Source organism: Anopheles funestus, chromosome 3RL, assembly GCF_943734845.2.
Source record: "Anopheles funestus chromosome 3RL, idAnoFuneDA-416_04, whole genome shotgun sequence".
In the NCBI taxonomy this organism is placed as follows: Eukaryota; Metazoa; Arthropoda; class Insecta; order Diptera; family Culicidae; genus Anopheles; species Anopheles funestus.
In genome coordinates, this window is record NC_064599.1 from 19,951,239 (window position 1) to 19,978,861 (window position 27,623).

Here is a 27,623-nt window from a genome sequence, read left to right on the forward strand (position 1 = left end):
ATATTGCATAACAATTTGCACATTATTATAATTGCACAATTTTAATTGCATATAAAAGATATCGTTATGAACTGAAAAAAGGTTATGAGTTATGAATTGAAAAAGGTTACTTTTGACAAAACTGTACAAAACGTTGCCTACTTTTCGTGCAAACAACTATTCACCATCGTCTTGTTTCGCTATTTTACAATGTGGTTCGTCATCTGCGTTTGGCACTGTAGGGGAAGATTCTTTTTCCTTATCCTGCTTTTCTGCTTGTGCGGCTGCTTGTCCTAATTTTTCCAATGTACGTTGATTACTCGAAGAGGTGTCAGTTTTCAGAATCTCTCGTAGAGCCATCGTAGCGTATGTCGACGTAGGTAGCCGGAAGTCCAACAGGACCGCTTTTTGGGCCGACTCATTCTCTGTGGAAAGACGACAAAAATGATTAATGATGGCAGTGACCCCAAAAAAAAAGGAAAACTTTCACTACTCACCTGCCCAGCCTGCAAACGGTGGTTCGGGAACGTTGTTAAATTTGTCCAAATCGGAAAGAATAAGTGTGTCCGTTGCGTTTACGTAGTGTACAATTTTCCACTCCAAACGTTCTGGCAGGACAAACAGCTTCCGGTAAGCCCCAGCAAGTGAAAAACTTTTCGATTTTAACTGCAATTTTTCCGACGATAGTGCATCTTCGGCCATTGCCTCTTCGTACCAGCGGGCACAATCATTGCCCGGGTACGTTATATCATGACCGGGAAGTGGTAATACTATATCGAACATAGTATATCGTCCTGATGCGATATCGTCCGCGGTGAGAGGTCGTACAAGATTTTTGAAGTACGATTTTTCCATCGTTCCACTGCCAACATCTTCCGTTTTAAGCTCGCTTTGTTCAGCATCATCATTGAGGGCATTAATTGCATTTAAGTCTCCTTCTTCACCGCCGCTCATTGCTTCCACTTGTGCAATGGTCGTTTGGTCCTGGTTGTCTGCATAAACCAAATCTCCTTCTACCGGTTCAAAGCCATACTTTCGAATGCGTTCGGAAGCCACACGGTTCCAGATTAAGCTTTGATAAGCGTGCAAATACAGTAACCGTACATTGCGCGGCAAATACCCAATAGCACCCATGAAATCCTTTGCACTATGACTTGCCAACCGGCGTAACAGCATCGCTTCGACCGATTTATTCGCTGGCGAAAGTTTCTTTAACGCCTCCGAAGGATTGTGCGTCTTTGCCCAGATCGATCGCATTTCCATCATGTATGGATGGTCATCTTCACGCGGCTGCAAGATCAGTTCACACGCTTCCTTCCAGTTGCCCTTAAGCAGCTCGATACCAATCTTGTACGTGGGTACTGAAGCACAGTTCCCGAACCGTTGCAAACCATAGTAATTGATAAATCCCTTTTTGCGGAACTCCTCCATGCAACCGTTGATGGTTTCATCGCTAGCGGTTACTTGACGGAGTGCAACGCGGAATCGATTACCCTGCAGTTGTCCTAATTTCAGTACGGTAGGTTTAAACGAAAAGTTACCAACGGTAACACATCCCGTATTTCGTGCGGCTTGAATAATCTTTGCCGGCTCTCGTGTCTTTATACACATCCACTGTGTGGTTTTAGCACGTCGATCCTTCGTCCCCGCGTAAGTCAACACCGAAGGGGAACAGTGCAATCCTTGGCTGAGTAGAAGCGTCGCCTGAATGGTGTCAATATTTTCCTTGTAAAGCAGGAAGTAAGTATACTCATGAGGCCATTTCCATTTCTCTCGTCGATCTTTTTTCTCCATCTTTCTGTATTTTGTGACCTGTATCAATTTGCGATCACCCTCGGCTACGGTAGATCCCACAACGGCAGCACCGAACACGGCCTTTATACAGTTGTGTATTGCTGTACGATCCTCTTTCGACCGATTAGTGACATCTATTTTCACAGTATGTTCTCCGATGCCATCGACTATTTCCTGAATTCGTTTCATGTTCTCAGCTTCGATTAAGCGCTCTAACTCCTTGTTCTGATCTTCAGGGATCAGATTTTTATCTTCCGAATCGCAAGGTGGTACTACCGAAACTTCCGTTAGAATACCTTCTTCCCCATCAGCACTTATTTCGTTCACGTGGAAGTCTGAAAATCTAACACAAGAGAACGCTTTTAATTTGCTCTGTGTAAAGTAAGCAGCACGAACAACTAACCTGGACTTTAAAATACCTTGGAATCCATCCAGCTTTGAAACATATTCCGTACAGAAGATATCTTTCTCCGCGATGCAGGATGTGCGGATGGTGTCTTTTTGGTAATTAATTTTCTTACCGGATCCATGCTTGTTAGGGCCAAAGCGACGCTTATTCTGATTAAATCGTTTTCGATCCATCGTTGACGAATGGAGTGCTGAAATAAATGCAGAAAATACACGATTTTGCCGTAAAACAAAGAGTGGTTGTTTTTCTAGCCGGTAAGCTTGCTGGCAACGTGCTATTTGTTGTATTTATTTGACGTTTTGATTTTGTTTGTTATTTATTGGCGGTGCACAGACTACGCAAACGAGATCACAAAGGGACCGTTTCATTTTTCTGATTATTTTTAGGGTTTAAAATATAAATTGAATACACTATTGTATTTTAAAAATGACAAAATGAAAATTATTCAAACAACGCAAAAAATAGTTAATAAATTAAAAAGAAAAACAAATATATTTTGCTGATTAATTTAGAACTTTTCGCCAAAGCGTCCACGTTTCCAAACCACAATGCAAGAGACAAAATGGAAGCGAAACAACGAACTCTCCGAATATCTCTTTCTAGCGCTTTGCAAAACCTCTTGCATACAGTGAGAGGAAATGCGAGAGATTATGAGCGGACTGCCACACTTCTCTCACAAACCTGAAGGTAAACAAATTTTTAAAAGAATGAGAAAGAAAGAGAAAGCTGATGCGTGCGGTAGAAGAACACGATTTAGCATGGGCTAGAGTGCGTTTAGTTCTCTCTCACCGTTCAAAGCGTATGGACGAAGGTACGTCCGTCGTGTTGAGTGTTTGCGTTCGTTTTGTTTAGCCGGCATTTCCAAACAATTGGAAAATATGGTAATTTTGTGAGTGTGGAAGATCAATTGCCACAATTATATTCCGTATGATTGTGATCCGATATAAAGCGAATGTAGTGCTTCAGTTGTAAAATAAGGTGGCCTTTAAAAGTTGTATCTAATCGAAAGTGTATCCGCTTTTCTACCGCGATACCGAATTAAAGGATCACAAATGATAGTGAACGGTGAAGGTAGTACCAGTTGATCGTGAAAGGATTCAATCGATCATGAATGCGCGCCATTAAAAATACCCACGGGTGGAATCATTGCCGTAAACAAAAGCACCTGAAACAAATACGCCATAACAGTTCCTTCGCAGCATCTTCTTCATCTGAAGCTATACGCATACGTTTAGTTGAAAAGAAAAAAAGCACACCTCGTGCGTATGTGGAAAAGGTACGGAAAGAATACGCACTGGCAATAAAATGAAAAATATATCGTAAAAACGATAGTAAAAGAGAATAAAAAAAGGCTCAAAACGTACCAGGAAACAAACGATCGAAAAACTCGTTTTGCTCTGCGTGCTTAGTGTAGAGATGTGTGTAAAGCGGCGTCCGCTTGTGTGTGGTGTATTTGTGTTTGATTTTACTCCATGCTTTTAACGATCGACGGCTGCGAGAAGGAAAGAGTGCTCGTGATCCCGTGATTGCAAAGCACAAGTGTGAGAGTGAGAGCATTGTACCGTGCGCTTCAGCTTACGCTGATCGAAGCAGGCTTGCTATAATCTCCATCCCAAAACTGCATCGATCAAGATTATCCTTCTGTTTTTTTTGGGGGTTAATAAAAAGGCATGCGTGTGCGCGTGTGTTTGTGTGTATTTGTGGTAAAGAAAAGTGCAAACATTGATATCCAAGAAGCAGCAAATTGCTGATTAAAAACAAAGCAAACCAACGCACATATCCAAACCCGTTCGCGTGTACACTTAGTGCCTTTTCGATAGTGCAGTGCCTTTTTCCACCGTACGGTGCAAACGCAAGCAGATTGAGAAGCAATAAAGAGAAAAATTGCCCGCTTAAAATAAAGTGCAACGTGACGATAATTTCTTGTGCAACTTCACGTACATCGCAAAGTGGCCCTGTTTGTGTGTGTGTTTAATGGTTAAAAAAGTTTTACGTATAAAAAAGTGCATCAACACAAAAAGTGCAACAAAAAAAAAGGGATGAAATTTGATTCGCGCCCTGCCTTAGGTGAATTGCGGTGAGCATTGGGTTAGTTTTGTTGGTTTTGTTCGGATTTTTTTTGTTCAAATTTCGAAATCATATCGGCCGTTTTATTTGCTGGAAAACTGCAGCATACAATAAAGCTATAAAATTGTGCAAAAAGCTACGAAAAACAAAACCTCACAGAGTGTCACATGACAAGCCGTGTGTTAAAAGTGAAGAAAAAAAGCCTTCTCCTTACCCCGAACGCATGATCGTTTGCTGATCGATCTATAAAACGAAAGATACATTGAAAGTGCAATTATCAGCTTTATGGCACACGGTTAGAACCACACGCCCGAAGGAAATTGAAGCACAAATTACGCTGCAAATAAATCCCACCGAAGAAGAAAATCATCACCGTTCGATAAAGGTAAGAGAGAAGCAGCAAAACTGGGAACTGGTTCATTTTAAGAAAAGTTAAATTAAATCACTATACGTAAATTACACGCGCAAGGAAAAACGCTTTTCCTCTCGATCGATCATTGAAATTACGAAGGCCGCAGGATGCTGACGATTATTTCGCATCCGTTCCCGTCGATGGGAATTCGGTCTCGTGCTTGGATTAGGTGCGGTTGATTTTGTTCTAATTTTCCCTTTTCCTTCCTTCCATTCGTTTCCGTGGGCCGGAGTTTTCCTTTCGGTGGATAATAAAAAGTGTGCTCTTTTTTCATTTGCATTTATTCTACCATTTTTTTCCTTTGGCCATCTTCACCAGAACACACGTGCATTACTTGTGGATTCGTTTCCTGCACGCTCGTAGATATGTGGAGGTTGAGTTTGGTGCTTTAAATTACTCACCCGCGCCCATGAATTTGGCTACAATTTAGACATGATTGGTGGGTTCTGGTACCGATCGATTCACTTTCGATGGTGAAACGTATAATAATCATCATTACGAGCCCCTTTTCCCTCGATAGCGCCCCATTATCGTCCCTCTGTCTAAGTGTGGATGTGATCAAGGTTGTGTTGATACGATTTAAAGTGGAAGTGGTTTTTGTGCCCTTCCCCAAGGTTCAGAGTCCAAAATGAAGCAATTTGTATTGGGCGAGAATTTGTCAAATCAATCAAATAATGGACGTGCGGCGTTAATAGCTCCATTATCTATCTCTTAGTTGCATGTCATATATTATTTAGTGGAATAATTTTACAATTGAAAATCACTTACTAATTGTATGTTTAGTTCCACTGTTTCAGCGCTCGATTGCTAAGTAATTCCTCACAGTCACAATGAACAATCTCAACTATTTAAAATTCCCCATCAATAACGAGTCGGGTAGAATTCCGTGAAAAATCACTGCTCATGCAGCTGAGTCACAAGTCATGCAACGCTGCAACACTCACGCAACGTCGTGCGTGCGTGATCGAGATGCTCAATTGGCGGTTGCTTTGCGGAATTTCAATCGGGTCGCATGCCCGTCTAGATCAAGGTCAATTGAGAAACAAATAAACAAATTCCGGTCCACTATTAATGGGTTCCACCATCTTGAACTTGATGTTCTGATCGAGATGTGGCAACGAGATGGTTTCCTGCTACCGGGTCCACCATTGCTTGCTGGATCGATCAAATTCCGATCCGTTCCCGACTGGTCATCTTGTTTTGTTGTCGTTTAATTACTTACATCTCGCAATCATGGACATGGCTATATTTTCTAGCCAATCCAACCGGTTTTTCTCCTGATGCTCCGTTCGAACGAATCGAATACCTTCGGATGGGCGAAAAGAGAATGGTCGAGGGGATTGAGATGAAATTAAATATCAACCAGTGGTGGCAGGTAGTAGCAACAATTTGATTCGAGATCAGATCAATCTATAGATTTATTGTTCCTTGAGTTTAGAGTAACAGTAAAAAAACCCAACAAATAGAATAGAGGCAAGATTGTATCACTGAATGTATTTAGATAGAGACGTAACAGTAATGTACAAAATGTATAAAATCTATTGTTACAATTTAATTTTGCATAGAAAATTAACTTTTACATGCCCCATTAGTGCGTGAAATAAATAAATCAACGTAATTTCTCACAGAATAAATAATTGTTTAAAATTATCTTCTATCACTTCATTTTTTTCTTTGCTACATTCAACTGAGGGTTTCTCCATTACGTTGCGTGCACAGTTTCCACCTTCAACCTTTCCGTTTCCAGTTTGGTTAATTTGTTTCCCAATGCGAAAAGTATAAAGGAAACATACAAAAAAAAATTAAAGCAAAAAGTGCACGCATTTTGCGAGCTGATTTGTTGTTTTTTTTTTGCTGTACCACTTAAACATTCACCCCATTAAAAATGGCAGGATTATCGTTTTCTTCTCTGCCGCTGCCGTGCAGCCGAAACGTAACGCGAATTAGTGGACGAAATAATCAACCAGTCTGAACACCATTGCTGGGGTGTTATTTCCATATACACACCTCGGGCGGTGACGTGCCGGATCGGGCCAGATCTACCGGCAAACGAAGAAAAGGAGATCGTAGACGCTGATGCGCAGATTTTTGTTTGGGTGCGCGCGCGCGTGTCTATCCGCGTATCTGGCGGTGCCAAATTAACGTGAAGAATGAAAATGCTTTTCCACTTGCAGACTTTCGGCGGGAGATACGTTTTGTGAGAGTATGGAGGGAAAATCTGCTAAGAAGGAGGGAAAAACCCAAAACAGTCTAGTGGGAAGTATTTTTATCTCACGCGCACCAGGACGCGTTCTACTGAATGATCGTTGATGGTAGTAGCAAAAGGGGTGAAAATGTTGCCGGGAGTTTTGTGGGGAGTGTCCCTTTTTGCTCGATCTCGAACATCATTTTCACCGCCGTGTTAGTACGGCAATTTCTGGCTTTCCCATTCTGGTAAACGGTAAGCGTTGTGCGGTGAAACGACAACGTGATGTTGATGTCTATCGCCTTGTCGCACGGTGTAATGTGAAATGGCATCGTCGATTAAGAAAACTCTGGCCGGTTTCACCGTCTGCCACAGATAGAGACGATCGGGACGGGATTCGTGATCGTGCCCTATGTGCGTTCTTTGCTGCATTCGATTAAATGTTTCGCCGTGAGGCATTTTTGCTCGCGACTGACGTGCGGTTTAGTGTTTTCTTTTAAACGCCAAAGAAAAGCGCAATAAACACGTAGCGATTTTTTGTTCCTTCCCTCCTGCCCGGTTCGATCAACGAAGACGAATCGCAAAGAGTCGCCGATGGTACACCGTACCTCCCTTATACCCGGTTACATCCCGACGCAAGTGGCGTGCCTGGCGCTTAAATGTGACATTTGTGATGCGCCTTGATACATATGAACTTGCGTAGGTGCGGCTATGCGACGACATTTATATCGGTTCCGGGGATCGGCCGGGGATCACTGCACCGAAAGACGGGCCCGGACTCTTACCGATGTGCAGGCGCGTGCTGACACTTATCTATGCGGCCCAAATCACACCACACTATAGCTACCTTCAGAATCTATCTGAATCTGTTCAAGATTCGTTCGGTTGTGGGGTTTTTTATGTGCGCTTGTGTGTATATCTTTTAAGGGCTAAGAGTTGGCATCGCTAGCAAATGATACGTTTTAATAGCATCGAAAAGCCCCGTTAGAATCACGCCCCGCGTAAGCGAAAAGTTCTGACTTAAACACAACGCCAAGAGAAAATAAAGAAAAAAAACACCCCGAAGAAAGATCCTGTGCGAAGGTGAAGTGAGCGAAAGCGGATGAAGAGTATCCATCCAGATATGGCGAAGATGGGAGGACACACGCACACAGAAGAAACGTCCCAAACAAGAGGGCGTCAGAGGAATCGAAGAATAGTTGCGCAGCGAGTTTTGCAGCGTACGTGCTTGGATGGTTTAATCGCGAATAGGGCAGAGGAGTGGGCTTTTTTGTGCTCCCGGGACACACGACCTGGTGTGTGGCTCTGGATCCGTTGTTTGGGGGATGTTTGTAACGCAAAGATTGAAGATCGTTGGCCGTCAAGAGGAGGATCTTGAGTTGTGTTTTCTTCAAACGCTCGTACGCTCGGCGATTCTGAGCGTACAAAAGGCAACGAGCCCTCTGGACGTGTGGAGCAAACGGTACACCATATGGTAAGCAAGGATTGAAGGGAAGACCGCAGATCTTCTGGTGCTCCGAAGAACCTCGGAGCCCAATCGCGCTTTTGCGGTGTTTTCGATAAGACGCGATGGGACGCTAAAACGAGGGAACGAGTTCTTGCAAAGCGGGAGTGCAAAAACTTGCTATTCCGACAATAATCGGAGCGGAGGAGGCATGGAACATGACATCGGACGGTGTGGTCCGCGCGCACAAATCGAAGTTTGCTCGGGACATTTAATGTGTGACATGTTGCTAAACCGGTTAACTTTACCCGATGAGCCTCCGGTGAGCCTTTTGCACAGTCGTCACAGTTGATTACGTATTCTTCTGCATCTTCGTACGCTGGCAGTGTAGGTACGGCAAACGTTTGGAGCCTATCCTACAATCCGTTCAGTCATTCTTTGCTCTGACGAGCCAGACGCTGACTGTAGACGACCGCGGGCTTCGCGCACAATGCGCCTAGCGAGGTTGGAACATGGCATAAAGGAAAGATCCAGCCGCAATCGGTTGAAGATGGTTCGAAGCTAGTCCAACAGCCGCCATCTTGTGGCTAAATGTTCCGGGGGCTAGTCTACAAGTGAGAAACCTTGGTAAGATATTCCTCGCAGCATCCTATGGAGTGATCCTCTGAGAGAAATGAAGATGAGAAGAAGTTGGTAGGCAGAAGCTAATCAAGATGAATAGTACAGATTTCTTCAATCCTCCAACCTTTCCGTCACCCACCCGCTACTGTCGATTGTTGGAGGCGGTGCTGTTCGTTTTCTTCCAAACACACTTCCGTGGTGTGTGACGTCGTCGGACACTCTAATAGAGTTTGATACTTCCATTTTACTTCAATCTGCTCTTTCTACCCAGTCCACGAAAGTAGCAACATAAACGAGAATCAAGAGATCCCGGCTGGATAAGAAAGTAAGGCTCCATCGTTTCGTGGGCGCGGAGTGGCTTTTAAGGAAAGCCCAAAAAATATACGCTACTGGACAAAGCCGATTGGGCTATGTCAACAGCAGCGGCATTATTCGATGGAAAGTAGACATTAAGGCAAAGGAAGAAAAAAAAACAGAAAACTGAAAACCAAAGCACCAAACAAGAACAAAGGGTAAAGATGGACTAAAATCTTGAAGTCTCCGCAATCGTCAGACTGTTTGCCTTCGTTCTACACGTTGTTTTTTTTGTCTCATTTTTATATTGTGCGTGCTTTAACCTTTCCACTCTTCACGTTCCAGCTCGTTTGGTTTGTCAGGTTTCCGCCAGTGTGGGGCCCTTCGTTAGCAATTATCTACTGCATTAAATCAGACAGAACACGATGATTATAGAAATAAAAAACGATATAAATTATTACCGAGCGAAGGTAGTAGCGTTTGGTGAGCTACATGAGCATCATCGGCGTACGTTGTTTGTGGAGCATGGAACGTTGCTCCAAGCGTTAAAAAGCTCTCTGATGGAGGTTATGCCATTGGACGGATAGCCACTTTCTTCTTGGTTGTCCTCCGAGGCAAAGATTGCAGCGGGGATCGGCTAGAAACCCAACAAGGAATATGTCTTATTCGTTCGTCAAGCAGCGTGATCTTGTCTTGGCATGTCCCATTTAAATACAAAACACTTACTTCCACCCGCGGGTACACTGACGGATGGATGGAAGGATCCTGGTGTGGTCTCTTGTAGATCTCCTATCCAGTTTGTTTGAAGGTTCAAGTTCCTGCAAAAGGTTGAACTTGTAAAATCTTCCATCCCCATTGGGAATATTTGCCCCTTTCGTGTCCCATCGTGTCTACAGTGGTATCTCCTAACCTATCGTAACATTCTTCCATGTTAGATGTGATCAAACAGCCGCTTAACACAAAACAGTCAATAGACTGACGGTGAAACGGTTACTATTGGCTGCTCAAGATGTAGACTAAACATATTTCCCTTACAAGGCACCGCTACTATGCGTCCATTATTGACAATTTATTGTGATGACTTAGACCCCTCGGTAGACGAATCAGAAGGAAGTGAGGTTAGCGATTGCTTCCATGATAATTTATTTCGATTCACAGAGACGACCCCGTTAAAGGGGGAGAAAGATCTAACGAAAAAACAATGGACGTCTGAATGGAGCAATGTTGGTGATGTGGAGATTTTTCTATCCCGTTTGTAAGATGGAAGCATAATGGGCCGTGGTTTGAAGATATGGGAAGATCGCACACTCTACACAAATGTCACATTTGTTGCTCAATTTCCGCCGGGACCGGTTTTTCTTCTGCCATTCTGCCACTAAAAGAAAGGTTTTGTGGGAATCTCGGTGGATTGGTGTTTTCTTTGCTTTACTGCAGATTGCCACTTGGAGTCTCAGAATGTTTGGATTTTTTTGTGTTTTCTGTCCAGTGCAGGATAGGTTTCCTAGACGCAGATAACATTGTTTCAAACACGCGGCAATATAAAATGTCACCAATGTGGCTGGATTAACCTGTTCTTGCAATTTTTCTTAATGCCCGCTACCTTGTTGCAGTCACCCGTCGGTGTTTCACCGGTTGAAATCGATCTTACACACCTTGGTTTAGCCGTCCACGCCGAAGGACATCCAGTTTCCGTCCAGCTTGAAGCGCTGCACACTAGCTACCGTGTACTGCTCTGATTCTGGCATCTAAATCGGACAGTTTGACTAACATCGGTCGTCAGTTTGTTTCTAGGGTAGCACAGGTAGGAAGTGAACAAACCCTCATAGAAAAACGTGAAATGAAAAATGAACCATTTACCTCGTTTACACAAACTGACATGGACAAACTGACAAAACAACATGACACACGGCGTGCCAACCGGCGACAAACGCAAAACATACAAATCACGACCATGTTCTCTACTGCAGCGTATTCCTCTCTATAGTCTGTGCTCTTGTCACGCCCAGCAGTAAATGGCGATAAATTACGAGGAGTTCTGGGTCTGGAATTAAGAAACCTGGAAAAGTAAAGGTATGTCCTGGATCGAATGTTTAGGGAACGTCTAATCTAGCGTCTGATTAGACCGATCACGTACCGATCTTGAACCACCAGAACCTGCTAAAAGATGTCTAGATGATGGATAGGTTTTTGGTAAATCTCTCTCCGTCTGTTAAGATGTGACGGAGAAGCTTATTTCAAAACTCCTTTTTGGTGTTTCAATTCCTGGAGATATTCACTCATCTACCTGTTGCATTTAACCTCGAGGGATTGAACTAAAAAGCATACAACAGCCAGGTGTAAAAAAGCTACCCCCTAATGCTTTTCTCTTCTTCGTGGTATGGGAAACAAGAATAGAACCAGAGGAAGCAGTTTTTTCCCGAACTTTATTTTTTCCCTCATTTCTTCCCTCGGTATAACGCAGAAGGTCCTCCACACACATACACTTGGCACAATAAAACAGTGTACGCATCCGTGCGTACATTTGAAGACGAAACGGTTGTACCTCACGTACCGTTTCATGGTTTTACGAGGCCCCTTTTTGTTTGTCTGAGGTTGTGTCCCATAGCGTCCGTTGTTTTCCGTGAGCTAAAAGTACAGCTTTCCTTCTCATGTTTGTGCAACGGGTCTGTTGTTGACGGGTGTGTGTATTGTGCGTCCCCTGCCGTTCTGTCTCGCGTCCTTCCCCGATGCACTTTCCATCACGGTGCACATGTATGCCGACCCCTAAACTCGAGTGATATTCGGATGTTGGGATGGAAAAAGGGCAGGAAAGCGACCGGAAGCGTGAGATAAGCTTGTCGTTTTGTTGGTTTTTCCTGGCTTGTAATCGGGCTCGGTGTTTAGGTTGATTAGGTGATGCTGGGACGTATATATAAAGGTTACCGAATATTCGAAACGTTCGAAGGTTGCAATCGTCTAACCGGACACGTGCGTGTGGCGAAACGTGTGCGTGTTATGAACGTGTGTAAAAATGATTTTTCATCCTCATAAAAATACTCTCCTGACGGGGTTTATTTCCGGCAGTTGGGTCTAGAAAACAAAAGTATTAAAATTAGTGATAGAAAACTTTTCCAATTTTTTCCATTTGGTATTATTTTTTTTCATTAGCATACAAAAAAAACCCCTCACACCATTCATTGTTTGTGCTTGTAAACACGCATCTACAGTATAATCTACGGAGGACAAAGTGTTGATTTTTGAGCTGCAACACGTGGAGTGAGTGAGTGAGCATGAGTGTAACGGCCAAGTTACACGTTTTAAAGGGCTCGTAGCGCGATCGTGCTAATGGAGAGAAGCAGAATTTCTCCCCAGCGGCGCAATGAACGAGCGCATTGTGTAATAATTGTGTTTTTTTTTTCAATTTTCGCTTCCCATCCACCGGCTGGGAGATGTGAGTTTTTTTTTGTTTTGTTTTGGGGAAATAGAAGCGAAACGATCGTTTGTTGTGTTGTGTAAAAATTTCACTAAAACAACGTCCACTAGCGTGCTGCGATGCAAATGGATGCACCATGGATGCATTTACGCGTCATCATCCAACCGCGATGTGTTTACGCTTTGCAGCAGTGCAACACAAGCGGAAGGGCAACATTAAAACATGGTCCATCGTACTGGATGTTTACACACTCGTAATGCTTGTTGATGGCGGGTGTCGCCGTGCTGTTCTGCCGTGTACGGGTACGTGTCGTATTGACGAGAATCGGTTTTCCACCGATGGAAAATGCAAACATGGCTGGACGTGTGGGTGAAGAAAATTGAGGACACCCGTTAAAACCGGACGCTGCGGTTACGGTTGTGAGCGGTGGTTTTTTTTCTTCTAATACAGCTCAGGTTTACTGTTTCAATGGTGAGAGGAGATGAGAAGGTTGCACTGAGAGTTGTATTACGCGATGATTAATTTTGAAAGCATGTATTGTAGCATGTTTAATGGGGTTTTTTTTTCTCTAGTGTGTTGTTCGCAAAACATGATTAATATAAAAATAAATCAAGAAAAATTCTTCTGTTCGAAGAGAAAGCGTGTAGCGTGTAGCATAGAAAAATACTTAAGCAGAAGTGAAAAGTTGTTATAAAAAAGACAAATAATTTATATTGCATAAAACATAAAAAAATAACATAAAAGAGTAAAAAAAATTATAAAATAAGCATATAAAACAGCATAGGAAAGCTATATTACAAACACTTAAACATGAAAAAAGAGAAAACATAATACATAAAAATAACAAAGCAAAACAGAAGACAAAAACAGAAGGATAAATAGCAAAACATTTGATAAAACTTAAACAAACAAACATTAAAATTAAAACAAAAAACAAAACCAAAGTAATATACAATTAAAACATAGAAAAAAGAAAACAAAAAGGAATAAATAAGATATCTTATATGGAGATACAAAAACAAATCTATAGAACAGCAACAAAAAAACAAGATCTCCCGCATACAAAAACCCCATAAATAGGCATATGATAACGGATAAATGAATGGTCATAAAAAAAGGAACGGGACTGTACTAACTTGTTTTGCTGCTGCACTGTTTTCGGTGCAATTGACTGCATCGTTGGTGGCGTTTTGTGGTGGTGTTGGCGGTGTCGGAGTCAAGATTAATGCGTATTCGTCTCACTCTCCCATACCAACCCCATGTTCGCAATCGATGCTGGGAAGTCGAAAATCTTTAGCAGTACAGTACAATACGCGCAACAGGTTAGTTGTTGGTTTGCAAACGAAGCATGGGGATGGTACGTTGGGGATGACGGTAAGGGGAAGCGGTAAGAAAGCGACTGGGTGGTAATTCTGGTTTCTGTTTGTTGCCCGGTGCATCGAACTTACGTCATCTTGCGCGAGGTTTATGTTTACGCTGAAGGTGGTAGACAAAAGGATTTGTAGCGTCCATCTCCGTCATGGTGATTTTTTTGGCGTCATTTACATATGCGTCTCGATGCTGGCGCATGTGTGTGCGTTTGGAGTGTTTGGTGAATTTGCAAGAAAATAAAATGTTCAGCTTACCGGTTTCGGTCGTTTCTTCTTCACGGTGTATTTAAAGGATTATTTTTTCACGTTCTTCTGTAATGGGATGTAGGATTGCATGTTCGCCAAAGGGGTAAAACCAATTATCCTTTTCCTGTGGAATTGTGGGAACGCTTTGTTTTTCGAACCATTAGTTGTATTTTGTAAAACAATGTTTGGATTTCTTTTATGCTAATTTCAGCTGTATAATGCATCTATTGTTTTCGCCATTAATATGGCACATTTTATGACACATTATCAACCAACAATCAAGACAAACAGTTTGGATGATTCGTTTTGTTTACAGATCTCCTTAATCTTCAACAAACGCTAGAAAGTTCCAGTAAAGCTGTTCGGTAAAAACTTCAAATCTGACCTGTGAAACCCAGTGCGAAAGGTAATGGTCCTAAATCATGCGTAACGAAACTGTCAATACAAACCGATTGTCGTTTGTTGGCAAACTGTTTGTTTTGTCCGTATTTCTTATCATCTCTCCTGGCCTGATTGGTGGTTTGTATCAATTTTGATATTTTTTTTCAAGATTAATTTTGCGCTTGCTTTAAAATAGCATCATGACGCATTCATTGGGGGACGAATAGCTGATGACCTGATTCTCACTGATAACACACTGCTGGCAAAGAAATGTCTAGTTGTAGTGTTAGTTTGCACTCGGCTAATTGCAAACAAGCACCTAAGCGGTTGTTTAGTAAAAATAAGTTCTTCTTCCTACTTTATAGCGGAATCAAACCAAAAATCCATTAGAGTTGGTCGCGTTTTATGAGCTTACTAAATTAAATACATATTCTGCGGTTTCTGTTTGTGTCACTGATCCCATCCAATATGATGGCCCACTAGGGGTCGATTAATCTTAAAAGCCGCAATGGATTGTGGTTAGGAGGGATGTAGCTTCATTTTCCGATTAGGTTTCGCCGTACTACCGCTGGGAGTTAAAGTCTTCGGGGGGTCGATTTATCGCGAGTAAAGTGAAAAAGCGATTTTATGCTAATGTCCTGCATCTTTCCGAGAGTGTAAAAAACCCATACGGTACGAAACAGATGAAGCTGTGTTGGAAGAGTTCAAGCTGAAATAATGGCTGGCGTCATGCCGTGAGGTGGTACCAGGAGGAAGAATCAAGAAGAAATCAAGATCGTAACAAGAAAGCGATCGCGATTAAGTAAAACGAGCGTTGCTTAGCGATCGTATCATGGCTGCAACTTCAGATCCTTAGACAGCTGGGAGGGTTAAGCTACAACTGGGAAAGGTTAAGGAGGCTTTAAGATTTAAGCAAACTAAAAGATATAGCTGCTGTGTTCTAGAAGCAAGTAGATACAGATACTATCTGACGGACGATTGAATTAGGTTTTCTTGTAAGTGTTTTTTGTTGTTCTTAAACCAACAATTGAACTTTTAGAATGGCATCAAAGCAAAACTAAAATAAAGATAAAGCAATCCAAACAAAAAAAAAGAATATGTCGTATGACGCAGGATAAAGACGATTGGGAGCGTTCTCTTAAGAACGGGTTCAGAAGAAGGAAAGGATATGATCACCGCCGGAGTCACAGCTCTCTTCGCTTCGCCCAAGACTACGGCAAATAAAGCGCGAACCGGCTTCTCCATTTTGTGAACCGGTTTGCGCGGGCCCCACATAGCCCTGAACAAGTGTCGTGTTTGGGGCTTTGTAGCTTTTCTCCTTCCACGCTTCCATGCAAACTTCTTATTTCCCCCTGCCCGTTTCGTTGTGCACCGGTGCCGTTCACTTTGCAAATTCGTTGTCCTCGTTGCGAATAATCGTGAATTTATTTTTCCCTCTTTTTTTTTCGTTGTTTTTACTGTTTATTTTCGCGTTTTGTGGGTATGATATCGGTTTCGCTTTGGTTCCTTTTTTTTGTGTGTGTTTTTTTTCTCTCTTCAATATATCCTTCTTTATGCTTTGATAAGCCAAAAAAAGAAAAAAACAACGATTTGTACAGCATCCAGGCAATACGGGTACAAGCGGTAGGGAGATAATGGGGTTTGTGCCGTGATTTTCCTTCGTTCCGGTTTTGCAAGGAAATTGGGCGCTGTGTTGCAGTTTGTAAGCAACTCTTTCGGTACTTTCGGATCTTTTTCGATCACTTGTATGTGCGTGTTGGGGCAATTTAATGCTTTGCGGTACTCTGGCTTTAAGACTCCTTGAACTCGACGAGATTGAAAATGCCCGCAGGGAAAGGGTTTCTTCATAACCTGACTAGTCGGTTGTCATCAAGTGAGGTAAAAATGAATTGTGCTGTAATGCAAAAAAACCGAATGAATAGTAGCTGAAATTAATCAGCAAAGATGCAATTCGTTTTGGTTTTACTAAAGTAAACCACGAAGCCATATGACGCCATCAACATGCGCGCATGTAATATGATTGTTCTTATTGCTGTAAAAGCAGCGTAAAATATAAAAAGCAAATAAGACAAATATTAACACTTGATGTATTTTTTGTTTGCTTAACATTATTTATTAAATTCAGCGGTAAAGATCTCTCAACTGTCAACTTACTCATTACACTACCCGAAGGTTAAACGATTTAAAATAATTATCAATACGTTTCGTGATGCAATTACTAGTTCCCGCGCAGCATTGTTTTGCTGGTTAACAATCTTTCCGATGTGACAATTTGAAAATAATCGTTGCTTTTCCGTACGTATGATTAGCGACGCGAGTTGTTGTGCTTCCTTTGATGAGAAATTAATTGTGATTGTTGTGAACTTTTTTTTTTGCTTGCTGCAAGCGATCGTTCGCTTTTGTTCTTGCTTGATCGGTTCTTGATGACGCATGCGAAGTTGCATCGATCATATTTCTTCGCTTCGTTGTACCGTGTTAAAAACACATTAATGTGTCTGTGTGGAACGAATTGCAATTCTTATGGAAGCATAGATTGTGTTGTGGATGAAGATTAACCTTTAAAAAAAGTATTTGAACTTGTTGAACGAAATGTAACAAATTTAAAAAATAAGAAACTATTAATGAAGAAAAATTAAAAACATATTATTTGCTTTATTTTCAGGTAAATTACCGTCCTCTCCAGCAAGATTTCTCACGTGGAAATAATTCTCTCATCTAAGGCATTGGATAACGGTGAGACTCAAAATCAATCAGTCAATAGACGAAGATACATGAGATCATTTCTAACTCTCATAATAATGTTTTATTCATATTTGTACATATACATCTAAAATCTCGATCTTACAGACGTTACAGACCGTTAAGTTCTTAGCGTCAAGTTGTCAATCGTTCAATCAACAGTATGCAATCAACACATTGTTACCGTTGAACAGTGTTAGTTGCGTTACGCGGTCGGATATTGCTCGGTGATTTTTATAACACACGCGCACTGCATTCATTTCCTAAAGCCATTTATTGACCACAAACATTTGCTGCTAGAATGGAAATCCCGGTGCCAGGTCTGGCACGCTGCCTTACTCACCGTTTAATTCTATCATACCGGTCGATTAATCACCGGCTTCCGGAAGAAAAACCTTCGCTGAAAGCACGAAGGAAACGTAAATTGGTATTCATTTTGCTCTAATTTTATTTGTCCATGTGATAAATAGGCTTTTGGGCACCGAAACTTTATGCCTCCCATTTCCTACCGCAGCGTGTCAATTTTGGATTATGCTTTTTTTTACGTGTTTTAAGTTGTTGGAGCAGTACCTTTCCAGGGTGACTAGTGAAGGTGCCGGCGCATGTGTGCGGTTGTGCGTTAACCTTGCACTACAATCCCTTTTTTTCCTAGAAGGGAGCGGAAAAATTGATTTCTGTACCGAATGGAGCGTTATTATTCCGCACCGCACAAGCAAGGTCTCCGTGAACTTCTCGGAGACTTCTTAAGTGCACAAGAAGCCATACTAGAGGTGGCGTTTACCTTCCTTCTATAGGCGAATATAAACGTCGTGATTGTCGGATCGAAAGGCGTGAAATATAAGCAGCAACCCGAGATTAGTGATCTCGGGACCGGGTAGAAGGTGTTGCTGACCGATCCCCTTTTCGGAAAGTGTGATCTACTTCTTGACGTGCACGCGTCCAAGTGGACAATGAGTCAGTTAGTGGGTCCTAGGTTTAGAAGGTTCAGTGAGCAAAAATAACAACAAAAAAAAGAATCAATGTCCAGTACAGTGAAGTCCCTGAAACTTCTGAGGAGGGAAGGTTGATACATACTCAGTTGTCACCCTTAGGACGCACTCATTCAGGTCTGTTGGATCTCTGGAGGAGTTCTCCCCCACCTCTCTGGAGGAGTGACTGTTTCAGTGAGGTTAACAGAACGAGTTTTCGGTACACGCTCCGGCATCTACCCGCACACAATAATCGTGTACACCGGGTCTTGAGTGCGCCGAGTCTTGGAGATGCAGGCGGCAGCGTAGCAAATGGAGAGCAATTTTGATTTTAAATTTATTGATCCAGATTATATTTTATTGGAAGGTGGAGCGAAAGAGACCAACGACCAATGCAGCCGGTAGGCGCTTGCCGTTGGAGTAGTACACGGAGTAGCACGACAAGACCACATTTAGCAGGCGTATAGGAAGGAACCGTGTGCGTTGTTTTTTCTCTCTTCTAAATTTGCCATTCACTTTACCTCACGGCAAGCCTTGCAGGCTTTGAAAATGGATTATAATGGATGGTATGGCGAAAAAATAAACTTCAGCGACGATCTATACACGCCTGTAGAAGGAAAGCGATGGCATCGATTGATTTTTCTTCTACGGGAGCCTTTACGCTCCAGTTGCGAGGAACCCGCAAAACCCCTGAAGATATTGTGAGGTTTGGTAAGGCTTTCAATCTACTTTCAACATCACTACGTTGGGCTTTGTCTTAAGGTCTCGCGATTGTGTGCATTGGAAGCACCCGTTTAACTGATCTCAACTACGATCGGTTCAATTTTAGCTGCGTACTTGAAAAGGAAGCATTACCGGAAAATTGGCAACTGTTTTTGTTTTGCTTTTAATGACGATTAAAGGAAATGGGTTGCAGATTTTTTTTTGTTTGTATGCTAACTTAATTTAGTGAGTGGGTTTTTTTGTGAACAAGATCTAAATTGTTCATGCTTTCTAATCTCGCATAAAATGGTGCAAAATCTTGCTCCCGTAACTGTCGTTTCGTTAATTGTTTTTGTACCTTCATAATGTGTCTAATAAGTACATCACTTTTGGGAGTTAATTTTCCAACAGCAGCTACGGTTAAATTCACGAGCTTTCGCTCTCCATCGGAGCGCTCACTATTCGAGCGTTAAATTAAAATCTTAATCCAAATCTTTTGGCCCGATGGCCACTTCCTTTCCGGAGGGTGTGTCTTGAAACATTCGATTCTTCGTGGGTTGGTAAATGCAGTATATGTATGATTCGGGACGTACAATCCAGGCAGGATGGAGCGTATGATCGTCAGGAAAATAGTCATTATTGTTATTTTACTGCGGTGGCTTTTCGGGTGAGCCAACAATGGATGATGGTGGAGGATGATCGATATTTTATGCCTCCGGACGCACACCTTTTTGGACGTTTGTGTTTGTTATTTTGTGGTTTTCTTCATCTCTTTTTGAGCGTGTGTAAGGCTTCCAATAAGCCAGGAAATGGTACATCATTTAGATCAACTCTTTTTCCAGCCTTTTTTCTATATGAAGGTCGGAGTTTCTTCTCACTATATGCTTCTTAACATACGAGAGATCCTCTAGAACTCCTTCCAAACTCTTTACGAATTATTACTTCCAATTATTTTAAACACAAATGAAGCCCTTTTCCGGTTTTTTTTTCTTGAGTTCTAGGACAATTTTGAATGATGTCGTCGTAAAGTAGTACCAACAGGAGACGATTGTTTGACTTTTGTCTGGACACCTGACATTAATTAATGGCTATTCCCAGCGTTATCTCACGTCGCCAGATCTTCTCTACCTAGACAAGAGGGTCTAGAGTGGCAGCTGGGATTTTCCTGGAGAAACCTCTTGTGTCTACAGTCTAGCTGTTTTTGGGACGTGCTGCGACACTATACGTAGTTGCAGTGAGACAACATTTTCATTTCATGTCTCCAAAAATAAGAACCACAGACGTTCGAACTCGCAACGGCAAATGGACGTAGCATTTGTCATGCTTTCGATGACCCTTTGCGAGCCTTATGGATTCCTTCCGAGAGATTCCTTATGCCGAGACACACCCTCACATTTAGAGTGAAGAAGACATAAAATGTTGTCCTCCTTGTGGGTTTTACAACCATCGCACTCAAGTGTAACCATCTGAAGATGGTACGTGTGTATGATTTACGGATGTAAATTAAAGATAACGATCCAGTTTTGGTCACCATATATCTGCCTTTCTGGTGTGTCCCTTACTGACTTGGTATTGGAAAAGGATGTTCTGTTTTCTGGAACTCTAGGGTACATCTATGTTGAAGCAAAGTAACCTCAATTTAGCGTCGTTGTCAACGTTCAATTTGATCGCATTTGAGACTGCTTTGCGTTGTTACGATACAGCTTCCAAACGACAATCGAACAGTGTACAAGGGAGTGAAGAAAAGAACGAAAGCTGATGTTGTAGTAGGTGATCTACGACGAGGGTGTGGTAGATCGGGGAGGGGAAAACATAAAACAGGACAACGACAGCACGGAACACGAGACGAAGAAATCCGTAAAAAATAGTAGAACTGTGGACAAAGCATAAGAAAAGAAAACGTTCCGTTTGCGTCTTATTATGCCAGGCGTATGCGGGTAAGCTTGCTGTGTTCCGCCAGTTCTGTTGTGCATGGATATATCGGCTTCTCGCGCATGTGGTTGTGTTGCGGGGAAGAAAGCATACTTTTTAGTGTGTACATGTGTACGTGATGCATGAATTGTATGTTTTCGCTGACCCAAGCGTAGCGGCGTAAACATAAGACGGGGCAGTAAGAAAGAGCACGAAGATCGCTGATCGTTCTGATGTGTATGAGTGTGTGTTTGGACCCATGCTGCAGCAAGTGGTTACGGACGCTGAAGGGACGCGTAAGTGGCAAAGAAGCGGAAAAATGACGCACCGAGAAGAAAACAGACTTTAAAACCGGTTTGGCAACTTTGGTTTTCATCCCCTTCCGTTTGCTTTTAATATTGACAGTCTTTTTCTCTTTTATTCTTTCTTAATATTTCTCCTTCTCGCACTCGTTTTCTTTCATCTCTGTTTAACACTAGTTTTCAATTTCCACCCCCTGCCCCCTTTCAACCCCGTCTCTGTATGTTTCGTTTTTTTTTCTCGCTCCGCAACCAAGCCGCGTAACGCTTACCGGAACGAAACGGTTTTGGGACGTAACGTGTGTAACGCATTGCCCACAGAATGCTTGCGTTTACGCTTCGGGTTGAACCTTTGGGTGAAGTCCCTTCGTCCGTAGGGCTACGGGGTACATTTTCTGGTTTTCCCTGAACCGCGAGTAGCCTTTTTCTTTGTGTCACAGTTGCGTTACACCAGCTTCTCCGCGTTGTGTCATCTGTTGAACTTTAGGCTCGGTTCTTTATGCTCACTTTATGCCACGCACGGTTCGCTTTTCTTCACGGTTGATCCGGGAGAGTGCGTTGATTTGAGCCGGTCGAAATTGGACAACTATTCACTGGGAAAGACATTTTCGCTTCCTAAGCTGAAGTGGGTACGGCCCCGTCTCGCGTGAACAATTAGATTCAAGTGTGGGATGACAAACCACCGTGTAAGGAAGAGTACATATGGTTAAGATTTGTGTGGTTATTGTAAGCAAGTAATCTATAATTCCTGTGTTGTCGCCGTTTTAATTTAATTATGAAAATTAAGTGCAATAAAGCGAAATTATTTTTACAAACATTTTGTGCTTGAAAACACATTTTTCCCATTCTACTAGTTTACAGACGTTATCCGTAATTGTCATCTGTTTGGGTTTATTTTTCTTCCAAATTTGCCATGAACCTTAAAATTGTCTGTATCTTTGTACCTGTCTCTAGACACACCTGGCAGTTACAGTCCTTTTTGTATTTCTTTTGTTTGTTCTACGGTTTGCAAAAGGATCTCAAGGCGCTGCTGCATGAGAAAATGTTTGAGAGAACCATTATTAGAGTTCCCTAACAAGACGGCTAAGATATTTCCCAATTTGGGGCTATAATTGGCAACAATGAAAGGCTTTCTCGGTTACCGATGAGAGGGCAGGACAAGAGTATTGTGTAACAGCATCACATACATGGACGGTCAGTCGCGGATTATATTTTATCATTTGGTGGCAAGTTTTTGGCAGTTCACAGTTATAGTAACAGTACGTAACGAGGTACTTGTATTATGCAGAGATATAATTATTTGTTAGCTTTCAACAGCTTTCAACAAATGGCAAATGTTCCCTATTGGCATGGCATGGGCCATAGGTGAAGTAAGACCATTTTGAGCAATTTTCAAGCGCAGGCTTCTAGCCATATTGTGATGAGCGTTCAGTGTTTTTTTTCTACACTCTCAGATGCAGATAATCGTGCCTCAAGTAGCAGGTACCACTCGATATTCATTAGATTTTCGTGTGCAAATCATTTCACTCATCGCATCTTTCACATTACGGCTCTAGGCAAGATGAGCCAGCGGCTCAATCCGTGCGTCAGCCATTAAAGACGCTTTAATGTTCATCTTTTTCGATAATAATGAAAAATATTACGAAAAAATTGACCCCATGTTACGTGTTGCGGCCAGTGGTGCATTAAACACGTATTCAAAATTAAGGAATGCCATAGTGCACGATGTACATTGGCATACATTTTTTCGACCCCTTTTGACGGGGGGTTTCGTTCGTTTTGTGTGTGTGTAGAGGGTTGATGTACCCAAAATAAATGTCTATTTGTTCAACACCAGAAAGAAGGGAGAGAGAGAGAGAGAGCAAAAGCGAGTGTAATAATAATGAGTATGCTTTTTCGCAAAACAGCGCACGCTTCTGAAGATGTTAGCATTTAACACCTTGGTTTGGATTAGTGCTCGATCTGACCATGAAAAGAAAAAGACAAGCAAAAACACCTAAGCGAAAAGAAATCAGCGGCGATCGGTTAATAATTCACTTGAAGAATCCTCTTCGGTGGCTTTTAAGGTGTACGGTATTTCTTTCGTCTGATAGTGCCCGCCTCGATGGATAACGAGATAGTTTAATGAAGGTGAGTTCGGTTGCATATGGCACAAGTAACGCATAGTGTGTGTGGAGTTTGGAACGGGGAGAAATATTAATAATCACCAATAATGTACCAACTCCCTGGATGACGTTTGGGGCGCTGCTTCGTTACTGCTTTACCAGCGCGGAATAAATGGCCCAACCAGAGCAAGTGAAGTAAGCGTTTTACCAGCTGTCATCAATTATCTGCCCGAAGCCATAGAAAGTTAGAACCTGAAAGAACGAGGTGTTAGAACTTGACAACTGTTATTACGTTACACATAATGATCATCTCTCCGCACATAGTCTTAATGTGTATGTGTGCGCTTTTTAGAAGATGAGTGAAGGATGTCAAAAATCAGAAAACATCTTCCACTAGCGACTCCTCTCTCTCTCCTTGATCTCTTTGGATATTTAACAATTTTTGGTGATTTCTTGTTCTGTTGAATTCGTAATACTTGTTCTCTGGTTTATTTCATCGAATTAGCTACCACATACCACTCGATCGGTAGAAATAGACTTTGAAGCTTAAGCCCATGTATATGGACATTTACGAAGTTCCAATTCCAATGCACCATAAATCAAGGGTCACCGATGTAGGGTTGTTTCAAGCGGCTTAAAACAAGCGAAAAAAATGGTAACCAACCATTTGAAGCAAAATTCCCTTGATTTGCCTGGCACGTTGGAATTTATCATATTGAGATATTTGAAATTCCTGCCCCGGCTGACTACGCACGGGCGTCTAGAGGTTCTAGGAGTCGTACATAAGTCGGGCAAATCCCTCGATATGGATGGAAGCTGGTTACAGACATACCGTCTCACTGAGTTACGGGATCGCATTGGTAAACCTTAAACCCCCGAAGCATACAACTGCACACCAGTATTAACTTGGGAGTCGTCAGGAATAACGTGCCATCTGAAATTCGATATTTTATTCGACGTATTGTGTGTAGATCTGCCGACTGATCGTACAGTTAGAATTTTTCCTTGTATTTTCCTTCATTTCTTCTTTGGCCTGATGTGTTGTTTCAGCTTTTGCCGGTAGTTTCGGTAGCTACTTTTCGACGAACGTTCGGTGTTTTCGTGCGCGTTGATGAAAGTGGTAACTTTTGTGGGGGAAGATTTAACCCCTTTAGTGTTCGCTCCACAAAATGGACTGGTACTGGTAACGGGATATTGGCGGGTGTGTTTTGATAAGCATAGAAATGGTGGAAAAAATCACTCACTTGCTACACTTTTACCTCGCCAGTGTCTTCCCCTGTAATGGCAATGCACTTCGGCTGGAAATTCTAAACATCAGGTTAAAGCGGGATCAGGGGTTTGCATTAGAGCTGTTCCCGGGGGGGAGGCGCGGTGAGAAAAACGATGGAACCATCTTGAACGAAACACGATTGCAGTAGCAAATTAAATTTCACACCAGCACTGAAGCCGCACCGAGCAGCAAGAAACGGGAAAGATACTTGTGTGTGTCCGGTCCACAGCGCCTAAGGCCAAAAGCCGTCTATTTTCGGCGTTCGCATCTTATATGTGCTGGGCGCGGGTGCAACCGAACGGCCAAGCGGGGGTTTCGTGTTTCGAAATTAACGGACCGGGAGGATTTATTTTTCTGTTGCAGTTGAGTTGAATTGCCTGCACTTTTTGGACAACGGAAAGAAAGGGTTTGTTCTTCGCTTAATGCATTATGCACGAAGTGGAAGGAACGTCCATGGAGCACAGTGTGTACGATCGTAAATTAGAGAATTAGTTAAGTTGGGCCACGAAAATGCAACTAAACTAGGGTGAAGTGTAGGTGTTGGGTGTGCATTTATGCGAACAGTTTACTGGGGGGAAGGAAGGGATGAGGTTGATCGTATTTTTCTTTCGACTCCAGAAGCGGCAAAAAAAAACGAGGGAAAAGAAATCCACGTTTATTTGGTAGCTGGGAGAGCTGGGAAATTTCTTTCATAATTCTGTTTGGTCGTATCGGTTAATGAACTGAGTGGAAAGATTTTAAGAAGTGTCTTTCTTTTAGGTAGTCGCACAGTTAGTGAGAAAATCTTTAAATTTACAATGGAGCTTGTTCTGTTACCTTAGCGGTCAGTAGTGTGCTGACAGGGCGGATGAGCTTATGAATTATTCCAACATGTCTTGATTTCGAGAGAAACGTCCATAATCTTACCCAAAAGATGAAGTAATGGTCGTAACCGAAATAAGAATGCATTCCGTATAATGCTCTTTGGAAGCCTGCTCGGAACCAATTATTTAATTGAACAACATCGGCAAAGCTCAGCGAAACGCATCAACACTGCATTCGTTAACGATTGACACGACACTTGGCGTGCGCAATTAGGTAGCCATTTAATCCGTTCGTAATGAAAGTGTTCATTTATGCGAATGGAATGTTTGGCTTGTTGGTGTTTAACTTTTAATGACATTTTTTACGAGCCATCCACCATATCCCTTGTGAAGGGAGGCGATCGTATATGTGTGCGCGGTCTCATTAGGATCTGACGGTTAAAGCACGAAGTATATAGCCGCTAGGAAAATTTACTGATCCGCTTCCGGTTCTTTATGGTCGGGACTCTTGGCTTGCACGTGGGGATGTTCTAGCTGTTGTTCTCAGTTTAAACATTTCAATTAGCAAGGGTGTCTGTCTAGGAAGAACACATAACTGAAGCTCTAGTGGTCACTGACCGTCCAGAGTCACCAGGGAAAGGCCACTCAAACAGGCCCGGAAAAAGGGTCTCATGGGGTTATCGGAGTTTTTGTTTCTTCCTGCAGTAAGTCCCCACGCTACTTTCGTATCGCTATATCCGGTGGTGCGTTCTCAAGCGTATCACATCAGTCTGAGCGAAACAGACAGGATGAACCTTTGGCTGGCACAGGTAACAGAAGACCCCAAAGTGAGCTTTTTTTTTGGGAAAATGGATGACTTCTGCACCGCGGGGTGGTAATGCTGTGCTGGTGGGTATATTTATATGCAACGTTATTCAAAACTCTGTTCCGCTGTTCTGAGCATCACCGTTTTTTTTGTTGTTGAGATGTGGTCAATTTCTCCCCCTCTGCAGAATGTGAACAGATCCGCAACACAGAGAATAGGAGGAAGTTCAAAAACTGCTGTTCGCTCAAACGATAAGCTAGAAGCATCCAACTCTCAATCTAAAGCACCGGAGAGCATTCCCAGATGCCGAATGCAGTAATGCAGACAGACAGAAAAGTGTCAGATTACCGAAATATCGCAGAGCAGTACAGATTGAAAAGACGGAAATCTGCGGTTTGGGGCGTTGTGGTTGTTCTTGAACAAACAGTCGTTTCGTTACATGTTTTTTTGGAGCTAAAGCTAAGAGGCGTACAGGAAGTCTGATCAAACCACCAATTGGACACGGTACCGAGTTGAGTATCTCCTCTCCCAAAACTTAAAAAAAAAATCCGTAACAGGAGATAGTTTGTGGTCAGATATTAAGGTGTGTATCTTTTGGAAGCGTTCATCCCGATTCGAATGTGATGTTATACATGGGGATGGCGATCGTTGACCATCGCCGCAAGAATAATGAGAGAATAGGGTCGTAGAACAAATAATGCATCGGTGGTTTGAAGGTGCCGATGAAAAGGCAATTTGTGTGTTGATTTCATGGACTCGCTGTCGATTTCCGTCGCGTAAGATACGGCTCTCCTTCATTTTAATGATAGTCCATCGCTAGAAGTGCGATTTAGTCTACCCAGTCCAGGGTTGTAACCTTCGATGTTCTCGTTTTTTTTCGCTGATGTAGAGATTTTGAATGTTCTTACTCCATGTTCTATGTGTAGACCGCGAAAGCCCCAAAATGTAGATCATCGCCAAACGGTTGGTTCACCTATCTACGCACCTCTCGGAGGTGAGTCGCAACTTTTCGTGCGTCCGTTCTTTACACAGCAATTATTGGACCAACCTTCCCAAGTCCGGGTATGCAAAGCAGTAGTAAGAACGATGAAACTTGTGCCTCAATATCTGGCCACTCAGTGGCCCCGAATTAAGCTCCCGGCAAAGCGTTCTTTCCACGTTTCCAAGCATCGTCGAGTGAGGCCCGATCGTGCCACAGCTTTTGGCAACGCGATCGCTGCAAAGCGTAATTCTTCTAGGTTATGCGTGATCACGATTTTTAATTTCGCTTTCCATCGCGTATTGTTTTTCGTTCCACAATCTGGCTAGCTGTGGCTATGTGCTTCTTGTTCCCTTTCTTTAGCCTTCTCTCCAACATGACTAATACGTTTTTGGGTAATGTAGTCTTTTTTTTTCTTCAAAGGTTCG

The 27,623-nt window shown here is 42.5% G+C and overlaps 2 protein-coding genes across 4 annotated transcripts in view; one reads left to right on the forward strand and one right to left on the reverse strand.

The window, feature by feature from the left end:
* Positions 1-39: 39 nt before the first annotated feature.
* LOC125770354 (pseudouridylate synthase 7 homolog) lies at positions 40-2,512 on the reverse strand. Its single transcript, XM_049439824.1, has 3 exons — positions 2,177-2,512; positions 477-2,116; positions 40-404 (listed from the first exon to the last, which is right to left on the reverse strand). Exons 1-3 carry the CDS (start codon positions 2,353-2,355, stop codon positions 157-159), a joined length of 2,067 nt encoding a protein of 688 aa, XP_049295781.1. The 5' UTR covers positions 2,356-2,512; the 3' UTR covers positions 40-156.
* A 414-nt stretch (positions 2,513-2,926) lies between these two features.
* LOC125770351 (semaphorin-1A) overlaps positions 2,927-27,623 on the forward strand; it is a 90,131-nt gene continuing 65,434 nt past the window's right edge. Inside the window, exon 1 of one of the 3 annotated variants that reach the window (XM_049439821.1) lies at positions 2,927-4,634. The gene's annotated coding sequence lies outside the window, so the exon portion shown is untranslated. Of the gene's footprint in view, positions 4,635-13,986; positions 14,640-27,623 lie in introns of those variants that run through there. The other 2 variants (XM_049439816.1, XM_049439819.1) reach the window with 2 other exon arrangements.